This window comes from Oncorhynchus mykiss, chromosome 7 (assembly GCF_057628025.1).
Source record: "Oncorhynchus mykiss isolate SJ-2025 chromosome 7, ASM5762802v1, whole genome shotgun sequence".
NCBI classification, from domain to species: Eukaryota; Metazoa; Chordata; class Actinopteri; order Salmoniformes; family Salmonidae; genus Oncorhynchus; species Oncorhynchus mykiss.
This window is the reverse complement of record NC_143028.1, coordinates 79908924-79922579: the sequence shown is the minus strand read 5'-3', so window position 1 is coordinate 79922579 and position 13656 is coordinate 79908924. Positions and strand designations below refer to the sequence as shown.

At 42.4% G+C, this 13656-nt stretch overlaps 1 protein-coding gene across 1 annotated transcript; it reads left to right on the top strand.

Moving 5' to 3' along the window:
- Nucleotides 1-406: 406 nt before the first annotated feature.
- ube2j2 (ubiquitin-conjugating enzyme E2, J2 (UBC6 homolog, yeast)) lies at nucleotides 407-12599 on the top strand. Its single transcript, XM_021610771.3, has 7 exons — nucleotides 407-623; nucleotides 1634-1781; nucleotides 2249-2289; nucleotides 2679-2781; nucleotides 3569-3707; nucleotides 8334-8414; nucleotides 8964-12599. The coding sequence occupies exons 2-7, from the start codon at nucleotides 1651-1653 to the stop codon at nucleotides 9246-9248; spliced, it is 780 nt and encodes a 259-aa protein (XP_021466446.1). The 5' UTR covers nucleotides 407-623; nucleotides 1634-1650; the 3' UTR covers nucleotides 9249-12599.
- Nucleotides 12600-13656: the final 1057 nt, after the last annotated feature.

The following is a 13656-nucleotide window of genomic DNA, read 5'->3' as shown; positions in this document are numbered from 1 at the left end:
CCCAAAAATCTAAAGGAAGTTTGTTCTGAAGTGTCTGAGATAAAAGAAAGATCAGGAAATATTTTATTGTTTTGTTTATGTATTGAACTCCTTATTTTAGGCACTAATAATATTTTTTTATAATTTTATTTATTTATTTCACCTTTATTTAACCAGGTAGGCTAGTCGAAAACAAGTTATCATTTATAACTGGGACCTGGCCAAGAATAAAGCAAAGCAGTGCGACACAAAACATGTCTCATGGTCTGACACAACACAACTCCTGGCTCTGCCACCTTTTTTATGTATTTTTATTTATGTATATATATATATTTACTAACAACAAATCAATATAGAAAGTACATGAGGGAACACCAGTATATTTAGATTATAAACAATTGACAATCTACCACCTTCCAACTTTTACAGATGCGGAAAGACGACGTCGGCGGAAGTATTTGATTGAGACGTCACCGGTGCAACAAAAAAAATATAAAAATAAAAGTTCATTGTTTGTGCTGCTGGCAGGATAACGTTACTAGTCCCAAAACGTCGGTGTTTGTTTTTTTAGTAGCCCGTATTCACGATTTGTGGAAGAAGAAAAAAACGACGACTCACCATCGAGTCTTTCCACGAAGAAAGAGGTATATTTCTCTAATCGAATGATTTATGTTCAGTTTTTTTGTTGTTGTTTTGTTTAGAGGCTAACGTTAGCTAGCTAGCTAATAATGTCGACGCAACGGCCTAGCTAGTTACAGCGATAGCATTAGCTGCTAGCTAGCCGTTTCTTCCTATCATTCCATTTTATTTTAATTGACCAGTTAGCTATCTAGGTTCGTGGCAAGCAGCTGATTAAGTAGCTAGCACAACGCTTTTAATAGCTTAATACATGAGTTGTTTATAATCGGAGGTTTTCAGCGAACCACGCGTAACCTTGACGCTGGAAATATATATATATATTTTTTTTTTCTCGGTTTTCCGGTTACCTAACCAGCACTCAGTCAGAGCTAACGTTATCCACCAACCCATGGAGATACAGTATGTGTCTGCTAGCTACATATAGGATTAATAAATCCCCCCTCTCGGTTGGTTTACTTTCCTTAGTAACTAACTAGCTAATTTATCAAAAAATTGCGCTATTTCCAGGTACGTAAAGACCGTAAACTCGCTCGTCTCGTTGATCATCACTTGGTGTCGGTTGTTCATCAAGTACCATATAAATGTCAATGAGTATCATCCGATATCATGTAACTTAGAATTCAGGTACTAATTATGCCAATCAAGCTAGTTGGCGACCTAACAAATCCTGTTAACTCGTATCAGTCATTCTATTAAGTAGTTTACAGCCCTGCACTGTGTGTCTCTCAACATTGGAGAAGTGACATTTGTTTAGCCTTACGTAATCCTTGGCATTCAATATGTTGACAGATTTTTATTATCCATAACATTCCCATTAATACCTGCTTCTTATGATAATTTGGGTCCCAAGTCACCTGCTTCAAGATGAGGTGTGAGCTAGTATTTTTTTTTTTTACAATTTTTAATCCATGACTCAAAGGAAAACGGATTAATACACAGTTAATCTAATCCTTGTAAAGATGATTAATGATGTAGTGTAATTTCTAATGAACTGTGTGTGTGGTGTCTGTCTAAGGAACTCTCTGCCTGTAGATGAACAACCACGGGAATAAGAGGGCACCGACCACAGCCACCCAGAGACTAAAGCAGGACTACCTCAGGATAAAGAAAGACCCTGTGCCTTACATCTGTGCTGAACCCCTACCATCCAACATCCTCGAATGGTAAAGGGCTCTCACATATCGATAGAGCCTCTCAGAGGAGGAGTGCTGATCTAGGATCAGGTCCCCCTGTGCATTACTTATTCATTATGATCTAGAGGGGGGGGGGGGGGTCTGATCCTATATCAGAACTCCTACTCTGATGCTTTTTTAATATGGGCCCAGGATTTTTAAGAGCTGAGTCTCAATACCTTTCATTCCTCGCCTGGTCTCTTCTCTCTTTCTCTCCTTCATGTGCACTGATATGAAAACAGGATTGGTGAAAATACTGGAGGATGGTGATTGCTTGCTGTGAATCTTGACTATTGAGATGCACCCGAGGTCTCTTTAGAGAATGTGATGAATGAACAGGATCTTTTATAGTATGAATAAATAGTACACTTGTTGTTAGCCAAATCAGTCATGGGTTTTCTTAGTTGTTCACCAATTGCGTTTTCCATGATGTGATTTTTCACCCCCTCTCTCTCCAGGCACTATGTTGTTCGAGGTCCTGAGAAAACTCCATACGAAGGTAGATAAATGCACTTTTACATATAGTACAGTACTCTGAATAATATCACTTTAAATTGAGGCTCTCCAACCCAGTTCCTGGAAAGCTAACCTCCTGTAGGTTTTTGCTCCAAGCCCAGTTGTAAACTAGCCTGATACATCTCCTCAACCAGCTAATTATCAGAATTGGGTGCTCTAGATTAAGTTTGAGGTGAAAACCTATAGGACGGTATCTCTCCAGGAACAGGTTTGGAGAGCCCTGATTTAAATGATCTCATACTAACTGGTGTTGTATTGAGCTTTTTTAAATTCTGTGTCTGACTAAATTCTGTGTCTGACTAAATTGACAATATTGTTGTTACAGTAAATTGTAATTGAATTTATTGAATGTCTTGATTCTTTGTTCCACAGGGGGATATTATCATGGCAAACTAATATTCCCTCGGGACTTCCCCTTTAAACCACCCAGCATCTACATGATCACACCTAACGGGAGATTTAAGTGTAACACACGGTAAGAATCAAATTAAAATCACATTCTAGGGAGTTTTCCCCCTGGCTCCTCTCTAGATTTCTGCCTTATCTAGGGAGTTTCTATCTCAGAGCCTGGTTCCTCTATGCCCGGTACAGCCAGAAGAGGATTGGCAACCTGTCAGAGCCTGGTTCCTCTCTAGTTTTCTTCCTAGGTTCCTGCTTTTCTAGGGTTTTTTCCCCCTGGTTCCTCTCTAGGTTCCTCTCTAGGTTCCTCTCTAGGTTCCTCTCTAGGTTCCTCTCTAGGTTCCTCTCTAGGTTCCTCTCTAGGTTCCTCTCTAGGTTCCTCTCTTAGGTTCCTGCTTTTCTAGGGATTTTTTTTTCTAGCCACTGTGCTTCTGGATTGCTTGCTCTCTGAGGTTTTAGGCTGGGTATCTGGAAAGCACATGTGACAACTAAAAAGAGGTTTTAAAAACTTAATTTGATTGAATTACCCAAAAGATGTTATTGAACCAATGACCAGGGCTGGGGTCAATTCCAGGAAATTCAGAAAATAAACCAAATTCCATATTTTCCTCATTGAAGAGAATTAAAATAGGAATTTCTGTGTACATCCTGAATTGAAATTGAATTGACCCCAACCCTACTAACACAATTAAGTACAATCTTCAGTACATATCCTAAACGGATGTCATTTAATCTCAGGGTTTAAACTATGGAACTACGGTATTTTTCTGTTAAATCATTGCATCTGTTTTTCATGCTGTCTTTTTTTTCCTGAGTGCTGCGGTGACTGAGTGTGTCACACTGTATCTCTTCCCCCCCCCCAGGTTATGTCTGTCCATCACTGATTTCCACCCGGACACGTGGAACCCAGCCTGGTCCGTCTCCACCATCCTGACTGGTCTGCTCAGCTTCATGGTGGAGAAAGGCCCTACTCTGGGCAGCATCGAGACCTCTGACTACACTGTGAGTTCATATTGACAATGTCATTTATTATTCTGTGTGTGTTCTATCAGTTGATTAGACAGGGGCTATGGATACAAGGGATCCACCATGGTGTAATACAATTCTATTGTTTTACAAACAACGGAGTTAAAAACCAGCTTCTATTTGGGTTCTGATGGGGCACAACAGTTGAACTAAAAGCTCATGAAAGCCTTTCCAGTATAAAGTTATATTCTTCAACAATCAATGGCTATATATATCATTCATTTAAAAGGTTTTCAAAAAACTTGATGTAGCAATGGACGATTGTCCCTTTTTTAATATTAGACCATTAGCTTTATTACATTCAGCTTATAAAGCCTTCGTAAGCACTACATGAATATGTTACAAAGCATCTATAACCATATGTTATGGTTTTATGAAGGGTTCATAAATGTGGCATAACTGTGTGACATAATCACCCATGTCAAATGTGACATAACCCACTATGCCGAATATGATATAAACATGCTTTTACATAGGGCGACACTACTACTGCTACACCCTGACAAGGACTGTCTGAAATAAGCCCCTAGCTACTACTACTACTACACCCTGACAGGGACTGTCTGAAATAAGCCCCTAGCTACTACTACTACTACACCCTGACAGGGACTGTCTGAAATAAACCCCTAGCTACTACTACTACTACACCCTGACAGGGACTGTCTGAAATAAACCCCTAGCTACTACTACTACTACACCCTGACAGGGACTGTCTGAAATAAGCCCCTAGCTACTACTACACCCTGACAAGGACTGTCTGAAATAAGCCCCTGGCTGCTACTAGTACACCCTGACAGGGACTGTCTGAAATAAACCCCTAGCTACTACTACTACTACACCCTGACAGGGACTGTCTGAAATAAGCCCCTAGCTACTACTACACCCTGACAGGGACTGTCTGAAATAAGCCCCTGGCTGCTACTACTACACCCTGACAGGGACTGTCTGAAATAAGCCCCTAGCTACTACTACTACTACACCCTGACAGGGACTGTCTGAAATAAGCCCCTAGCTACTACTACTACTACACCCTGACAGGGACTGTCTGAAATAAGTCCCTAGCTACTACTACTACTACACCCTGACAGGGACTGTCTGAAATAAGCCCCTAGCTGCTACTACTACTACACCCTGACAAGGACTGTCTGAAATAAGCCCCTAGCTACTGATACCACTACAACAACACCCTGACAAGGACTGTCTGAAATAAGCCCCTAGCTGCTGATACTACTACTAAAACAACACCCTGACAGGGACTGTCTGAAATAAGCCCCTGGCTGCTACTACTACACCCTGACAGGGACTGTCTGAAATAAGCCCCTGGCTGCTACTAGTACACCCTGACAGGGACTGTCTGAAATAAGCCCCTAGCTACTACTACTACTACACCCTGACAGGGACTGTCTGAAATAAGCCCCTGGCTGCTACTACTACACCCTGACAGGGACTGTCAGAAATAAGCCCCTGGCTGCTACTAGTACACCCTGACAGGGACTGTCTGAAATAAGCCCCTAGCTACTACTAGTACACCCTGACAGGGACTGTCTGAAATAAGCCCCTAGCTGCTGCTGCTACTAGTACACCCTGACAGGGACTGTCTGAAATAAGCCCCTAGCTGCTACTACAACTACAACACCCTGACAGGGACAGGATGTCAGTCATAAACTCTCCTTAGCCAGTCTGAACGATTCTTCCTCCTCCTCCTAGGTTTTAATTTCCCTCCACTGCTAAATCATTGCCGGCCCCTCGAAAAATCCGAAAGAAATACAAAATATTGTGTGTGTTTTCTTTATTTGTACTATTTTATACATTGTAGAATAATAGTGAAGACATCAAAACTATGAAATAACACATGGAATCATGTAGTAACCAAAAAGTGTTCAACAAATAAAAATATTTGAGATTCTTCAAAGTAGCCACCCTTTGCCTTGACATCTTTGTGCGCTCTTGTCCATCATTAATTTAACACGTCGGTCAGACAAAATGGAACATTTCCAGAACCCTACAGGAATGGAAGACCCAGAGTTATATTTGCTGCAGAGGATAAATTCATTAGAGTTACCAGCCTCAGAAATTGCAGCCCAAATAAATGCTTCACAGAGTTCAAGTAACACATCTCAACGTCAACTGTTCAGAGGAGGCTGTGTGAATCAGGACTTCATGGTCGAATTGCTGCAACGAAACCACTACTAAAGGACACCAATAAGAAGAAGATACTTGCTTGGGCCAAGAAACATGATTAATGGACATTAGACCGGTGGAAATCTGTCCTTTGTGTTGAGTCCAAATCTGAGATCTGAGATTTGGTGGCAAAGTAAATACAATATAGCAAGTAAAACACTGGAATGGTAGATTTGCAATGGGAGAATGTGCAAAGTAGAAATAAAAATAATGGGGTGCAAAGGAGCATAAATTAATTAATTAAATACAGTAGGGAAAGAGGTAGTTGTTTGATGACCCAACACACCTCCAGGCTGTGTAAGGGTTATTTGACCAAGAAGGAGAGTGATGGAGTGCTGCATCAGATGGCCTGGCCTCCACAATCACCCGACCTCAACCCAATTGAGATGATTTGGGATGAGTTGGACCGCAGAGTGAAGGAAAAGCAGCCAACAAGTGCTCAGCATATGTGGGAACTCCTTCAAGACTGTTGGAAAAGCATTCCAGGTGAAGCTGGTTGAGAGAATGCCAAGAGTGCAACGCTGTCATCGAGGCAAATTGTGGCTAATTTGAATAATCTATCTATTTACTTTTTTTGGTTACTACATGATTCCATATGTGTTGATGTCTAAATAAATCTTGAAGGAGCAGGTGTGTCAACTTTTCTCTCTCTGTGTGTGTGTGTGTGTGTGTGTGTGTGTGTGTGTGTGATCTATTAAGACACACACACTGTATTCACTATTAAAGTGCATTCAGACCCTTCGACTTTTTCTGCATTTTATGTTACAGCCTTATTCTAAAATAAAATAAAATCCCTCATCAATCTACACACAATGCCCCATGATGACCAACCAAAAACATGTTTTTATACATTCTTGCAAATGTATTGAATATTAAAAACATATCACATTTACATAAGTATTCAGACCCTTTACTCAGTACTTTGCCGAAGCCCCTTTGGCAGTGATTACAGCCTGGAGTCTTCTTGGGTATGACACTACAAGCTTGGCACACCTGTATTTGGGGAGTTTCTCAAGCTCTGTCAGGTTGGATGGGGAGCGTCGCTGCACAGCTATTTTCAGGTTCCCCGTAGGTTTTCGATTGAGTTCAAGTCCGAACTCTGGCTGGGCCACTCAAGGACATTCAGAGACTTGTCCCGAAGCCGCTCCTGCGTTGTCTTTGCTGTGTGCTTAGGGTCGTTGTCCTGTTGGAAGGTGAACCTTCGCCCCAGTCTGAGGTTCTGAGTGCTCTGGAGCAGGTTTTCATCAAGGATCACTCTGTACTTTGACTCATCTCCCAGTCCCTGACGTAGGTTTCAGGCCAAAGAGTTCAGTCTTGGTTCATCAGACCAGAGAATCATGCCTTTCACAGAGTGGCTTTCGCCTGCCCACTGAACCCTGAAGGCCTGATTGGTGGAGTGTTGCAGACTTGGTGCTCGTTCTGGAAGGTTCTCCCATCTCCACAGAGGAACTCTGGAGCTCGGTCAGTGACCATCGGGTTCTTGGTCACCTCCCTGACCAAGGCCCTTCTCCCCCGATTGCTCAGTTTGGCCAGGCGGCCAGCTCTAGGAAGAGTCTTGCTGGTTCTAAACTTCTTCTATTTATGAATGATGGAGGCCACTGTGTTCTTATGGACCTTCAATGCTGCAGAAATGTTTTTGGTACCCTTCCCCAGATCTGTGCCTTCGACACAATCCTGTCTCGGAGCTCTACGGACAATTCTTTAAACCTCCAGCCTTGGTTTTTGCTCTGACATGCACTGTCAACTGTGGGACCTTATATAGACAGGTGTGTGCCTTTCCAAATCATGTCCAATCAATTGAATTTACCATAAGTGGACTCTAGTCAAGTTTTAGAAACCTCTCAAGGATGATCAATGGAAACGGGATGCACCTGAGCTCAATTTCGAGTCTCATAGCAAAGGGTCTGAATACTTATGTAAATAAGGTATTTCTGTTATTTATTTTTAATAAACGTTAAAACATTTCAAAAACCTGTTTTTTTTCGCTTTTACATTATGGGGTATTGTGTTTAGATTGATTCAGGATTTATATTTAATCCATTTTAGAATAAGGCTGGAACTTAACAAAATATGGAGAAATTAAGTGTGTGCACACACACACTAGCTGTTCCTGTAGACTAACACTCATTGCGCTAACGCCAGTTAGCATTGGCTTGTGAAACTACATTGAATTTCCTTAATCCTGGACACGGAGACAAATAAAAATGGTATCCATGAGTTCATTCACCTCTGGAGAGAAGTATATCAAATACTTACTTGCCAAAATCCTGAGCTATCCCTTTAAAATGAATGTTCTGACAAAATCCCGAGCTATCCCTTTAAGATGAATGTTCTAACGTTAAGTCACTCTGGATAAGATGTAAATGTAATTCAAATTGTTGGTTCTTTTGGTTATTTCTTGTTTTTGTTTATTTCCTCCAGAAACGACAGCTGTCAGCCCAGAGCTTGGCTTTCAACCTAAAGGAGAAGGTTTTCTGTGAATTGTTTCCTGATGCCGTTGATGTGAGTCTGCATGGAAATCATTTACTAAAGACGGATACCATAACAAATACGGATTCCACTATGACAATAAACAAGACGGATAATACTATGACAATACACTAAAGACTGATAATGCTATGACAATAAAGACTGATAATGATATGACAATAAAGACTGATAATGCTATGAGTAAACTAAAAGGCAACATATACTAGAGCAGTATTTCTGAACCTCGGGCCCCCCTGGGTACACGTTCTGGTTTTTGCTGCTAGCTCTACAGCTGATTCACTGTGGGGAAACCCGACACGAGATCACAATTTCATCCACCCAGCGGATTCTATTACTGGCTTGTTTTGACTGCAGGCTTTCATCCTTTTGCACTTCGTCTTTTCCATCCGTCGTCCCTGATCCATCCGTCACCCTGCTCCATCCGTCGTCCCTGCTCCACCCGTCCACCCGTCGTCACCCTGCTCCACCCGTCCCTGTTCCATTTCTGCCTCCTCTCTCTCTATCCTCGCTCCCCTGTCCATCCCTCCCTCAATCTCTCTCCATCCCTCCCTCTCTCTCCAGGAGATAAAGCAGAAACAGAAGGCCCAGGAGGAGTTGAGTGCCCGTCCCCTCCCCCTCCCCGACGTGGTTCCTGACGGCGACCCTCAACACGGCAACTACGGAATCCCCGCCCTCAACGGAGGCCACGGCCCTCTGGGCCCCGCTAACCCTGCCCCCGGCCTCCAGCAGGCCAATCGGAACCACGGACTGCTGGGCGGCGCCTTGGCCAACCTGTTTGTGATTGTAGGGTTCGCGGCGTTTGCCTACACGGTGAAGTACGTGCTGCGGAGCATCGCCCAGGAGTGAGAGAGGAGAGATGAAGGAGAGCAGAGGGTCAGCTACAGGACTATTGTATGATTTAAACACATTATTGATAGAAATTCTGAGCCACCCCCCCTGAAGGAGGGATGGGGAAGCAGGTGGGGGGGTTTGGGGGGGGGGGGGTGACTGGGACAGGGTTGTTTGGGATCACGGTTGTTGATCCACTCTGTGCTTTCGGTGGTTATGACCTAATACCCGGTAGAAGAAGTGCTTGGCTCATGGGTTGACCGCTGGCTCAGAACATTTTCAAGTAATTGTTGTTCTCTGCCTATTTACTCTGAAGCCACTGTATTGTTAGTGTTCTGTGTGCTAGATACATTTTCAATCTATTGTGCCGCCATATTGGTGGGTCCCTGTAAAAACACAAAAAAAAAAAAAAAAAAAAAATATAATGTGGATTTTGGAACCATGTTTTCATTCTGCCTGTTCCAGTTCCACAAAGTATGTCTTAAGTGGGGATAGATAGCCCTCTGTTGCCTGGGAAACAAGGTTCAGACTCACTTGGGTAAGTGTTGCCCTTCTGTCCTGTGTCACCTTCGACAGGTAAGACAGACTCCACCCCCCCCCAGGTGTCCTGAGAAACACACAGGAAAGAGTCTGTGTAATATAATGTCAATGAAACCCTGGCTTTTAAGTAAGCTCATCACAACAAGAGCACCTGTTTTATTCAACCCCCCCCCCCAGGTTTTCGGGACTGAGTCCTAAATCAGTTGTCACTGTGTGTGTTTAGCAAATACAACAAGGTAGATAACTGTGCCCCAAATGGCCCCCTATCCCCTTTGTAGTGCACTACTTTTGACCAGGACCTATAGGGCTCTGGTCTAAAGTACTGCACTATATAGGGGATCGGGTGCCATTTGGGACACCGGCTCAGTCAGTCTGTCTGCTGTGGCTTTTTCCCAAAATGGCTGACCCCCCCCACCCCCCCTCTGGGTGTCTTCTTCAGAATGGGTTCATGATACTATTGTCACTCTTCATTTACCTTCTTGTCTGGTTTAAACCATATACACGACTCGCAGGTTTGGCCCGTTTTAAATCACTGACAATGCTGTCCTTTTTTTTTTATTATGGGGTTATTAGTTGGAAAAGAGTGGGGTTGTAAGGATAATGAGGAAGTTGGTTGAAATGACGTCACATAAGAATGGAAGACCCAGGGAACTGAACCGCTTAGCTGGCCTTTAGAGCATGTCTGTCTGTCTGTCTGTGTCTTTTACAATGCTACTGACCCACTCAAACATTTTGAAAAGAGAAGTATGGACATGGTGGATGGGTTAACTACAGTAGTGGAATAATTAGGTTATAAATAGTAACCTATTTAAATAGTTATCCCAAGGCAGCTGATTCTGCCTATATACATTTAATTCTACTGAAACAAAAATATGAACTCGACATGTAAAGGGTTGGTTTCATAAAAGATGCCAGACCGGTTCCGTATGTACAAGTGTTTCTCAAAAATGTTGGGCACAAATGTGTTTACATCCTTGTTAGTGAGCATTTCTTCTTTTGCCAAGTGGCATATCAAGAAGCTGATTAAACAGCATGATCATTCCACAGGTTCACCTTGTGCTGGGGGGGCAATAGAAGGCCACTCTCTAAACTGTGCAGTTTTGTCACACAAAGCAATGCCACAGATGTCTGAAGTTTTAAGGGAGCGTGCAATTGGCATGCTGACTACAGGAATCTCCACCACAGTTCCTGCCAGAGAATTGAATGTTCAATTCTCTACCATAAGCCGCCTCAATGTCGTTTTTTTGTTTTGGCAGTACGTCCAACCGGCCTCACAACCACAGACCGTGTGTAACAACGCCAGCCCGGGATCTCCACATCGTCTGAGACCAGCTACCCGGATTGCTGATGAAACTGAGTATTTCTGTCTGTAATAAAGCCCTTTTGTGGAGAGAAACTCATTCTGGTTGGCTGGGCCTGGCACCCAAGTGGGGTGGGCCTATGCCCACCCATGGCTGCGCCCCTGCCAAGTTAGGTGAAATGCATAGATTAGGGCCTAATGAATTTATTTCAATTTGATTGATTTCCTTATATGAACTGTAACTCAGTGAAATTGTTGCATGTTGTTTTTTTCAGTATAGCTAAATTCCCCATCTTAAAATACCATGTCAACCTACCTGTGTGTTTGGTATAGCTGATATCTGTTTATGTTTGGGTGAGTTTCAATATGTGCTGTGGGTCATTGCTTGTCTTTAAACCATGACAAAGGACATCAAAAAGACAGACTGCATCTGACTAGAGCACTAAATAGGAAATGGGGTAGGAGATATGAGTTGACTCGTCTCTCGGCTGGTGTTTTGTTGTCAGTCAACCCAACCCGTGAGCCAAGGCAGTTAAGTCCTGCGCTGTCAATCTCCCATGTTGCTCCAATGTGCTTAGCTGACCATTTTTTTTTTTTTAACAACACATCGCTCTATATAGGCCCCAATGAGGAGACAACAGTCTGTATAGGCCCCAATGAGGAGACAACAGTCTGTATAGGCCCCAATGAGGAGACAACAGTCTATATAGGCCCCAATGAGGAGACAACAGTCTGTATAGGCCCCAATGAGGAGACAACAGTCTATATAGGCCCCAATGAGGAGACAACAGTCTGTATAGGCCCCAATGAGGAGACAACAGTCTATATAGGCCCCAATGAGGAGACAACAGTCTATATAGGCCCCAATGAGGAGACAACAGTCTATATAGGCCCCAATGAGGAGACAACAGTCTATATAGGCCCCAATGAGGAGACAACAGTCTATATAGGCCCCAATGAGGAGACAACAGCACATGGAGAGGTAAACCTTTGTGTTTAATATGGATATATTATTTTATATAATAGTAGCCATGGTGTGGCAGTCTGTTAGATCGGGAACCAGCTTTCTTGTCCCTGGCAGTGTACAAAATGGCACCTTATTCCATGTCTTGTTCGCTACTTTTGACCAGAGCCTTTGCAAAGGTATAAGGAATAGGGTGTCATTTGGGACACATCCCGTCTTGCCAAACAGGACAGGGCTGAGAGTAGAGCTGGTTAGTGTGAAAAAACACCAGCACCTCCCTGGCTAGTAGAATTACTCATTTACATTGCATTTAGTGCAGATTGTTCTACAGTGTAGCCTACTTTTGACTTCAGGAAGCAGAAGGAAAAAAATACGTTCAGATAATAGCAGAAGACTTGAACAAAGCTCTTTTTTGTCTCTTGTTCTGGCCCTTTTTTTTAATGATAGTTCATTTGAGATGCACAGCAAAAACACACAAATTCCAGGCTTCATAATTATCTCGTTTTGAAATTGTATGTTTTCATAGTTAATGCAAATAAATGTACCCCGCCATTTTAGAGAATATGTTTGGTGGTTATTATTGGTGTGTGTGTGTGTGTGTGTGTGTGTGTGTGTGTGTGTGTGTGTTAAACGGAACCCAGTGCCAGCGAGAGATGAAGGTCACGCCGTCTTTGAAATGACAGTCACAACATTTTTAAATTGCCATTTTAGTGAATTGACCGGTATGTGTGTTTTGTAAGAATTTCCAATCCACAACAGCAGAGTAGATCTCTCTGTTTACTTCCTTTTTGAGTTATAAGGGTGCAAAGCCTTATTTTAATATTTCTTAATCTGTGACATTATTTGTATTTATTATGGATTCCCATTATCCGCTGCGAAGGCTACTCTTCCTGGGGTCCAGCAAAATGAAGGCAGTTATATATATATATAAACATTACAATACGTTATGGTGGTGCGGTGTGAAATCAAATCTCTGTCGGAATCCAGTTTGCAGGAAGATATCCAGTCCTTTTTAACATCTCTCACAACTTGCATCTTCAATTCGTTTCGGAGTAGGGCAGAAAATACAGTAGGTGAAGACTACCTACATACACCATGTAAACTGGAACGATTTGTCTCACTAACGGTTGCTATAAATCGAACCACTTACAGATTGGATTAGTTTAGGGGGGGGGGGGGGCGTTTCTTAGTGCTGAACGATTAGTGCTGTTTCAGGTCGATAATCTCGTGGAATTCAAATCAGTCAATTAGTTGTTTAACCTGCAAACAAAAACATTTCGGTTAATCTCTCACCACTAACGTTTCTGATATTTGTGTAGCATAAGATTTGAAAATAATCAATGTACATGCGAAAACACAGATATTGAAACAAACCATTATTTTTTTTATTTTTTAAATCAACCTGCAACAGACCATGCTGAGAAATATAACAAAGGCCCCTCCCATATCTGTGGATAATTGCGTAGATTTAACTACCTGTTTCTGGTTACTCTTAATGCAGTTAAAAGCACTCCATCACAATCAACAATAATTCCAGGGAGCGTCCTTGAGTGTTAAGATAACTTCCAATGAGAGTCAATTTAACCTTGATAACACTGATTTCAACTATCCTTGATTTACTG

Bases quoted from the DNA above. Each gene is read 5' to 3' on its own strand.
- ube2j2 (XM_021610771.3), top strand. From the start codon at position 1,651: ATGAACAACCACGGGAATAAGAGGGCACCGACCACAGCCACCCAGAGA. The intron at 3,708-8,333 runs GTGAGTTCATAT...TATTTCCTCCAG, and splicing joins TCGAGACCTCTGACTACACT to AAACGACAGCTGTCAGCCCA. The intron at 8,415-8,963 runs GTGAGTCTGCAT...CTCTCTCTCCAG, and splicing joins TGTTTCCTGATGCCGTTGAT to GAGATAAAGCAGAAACAGAA.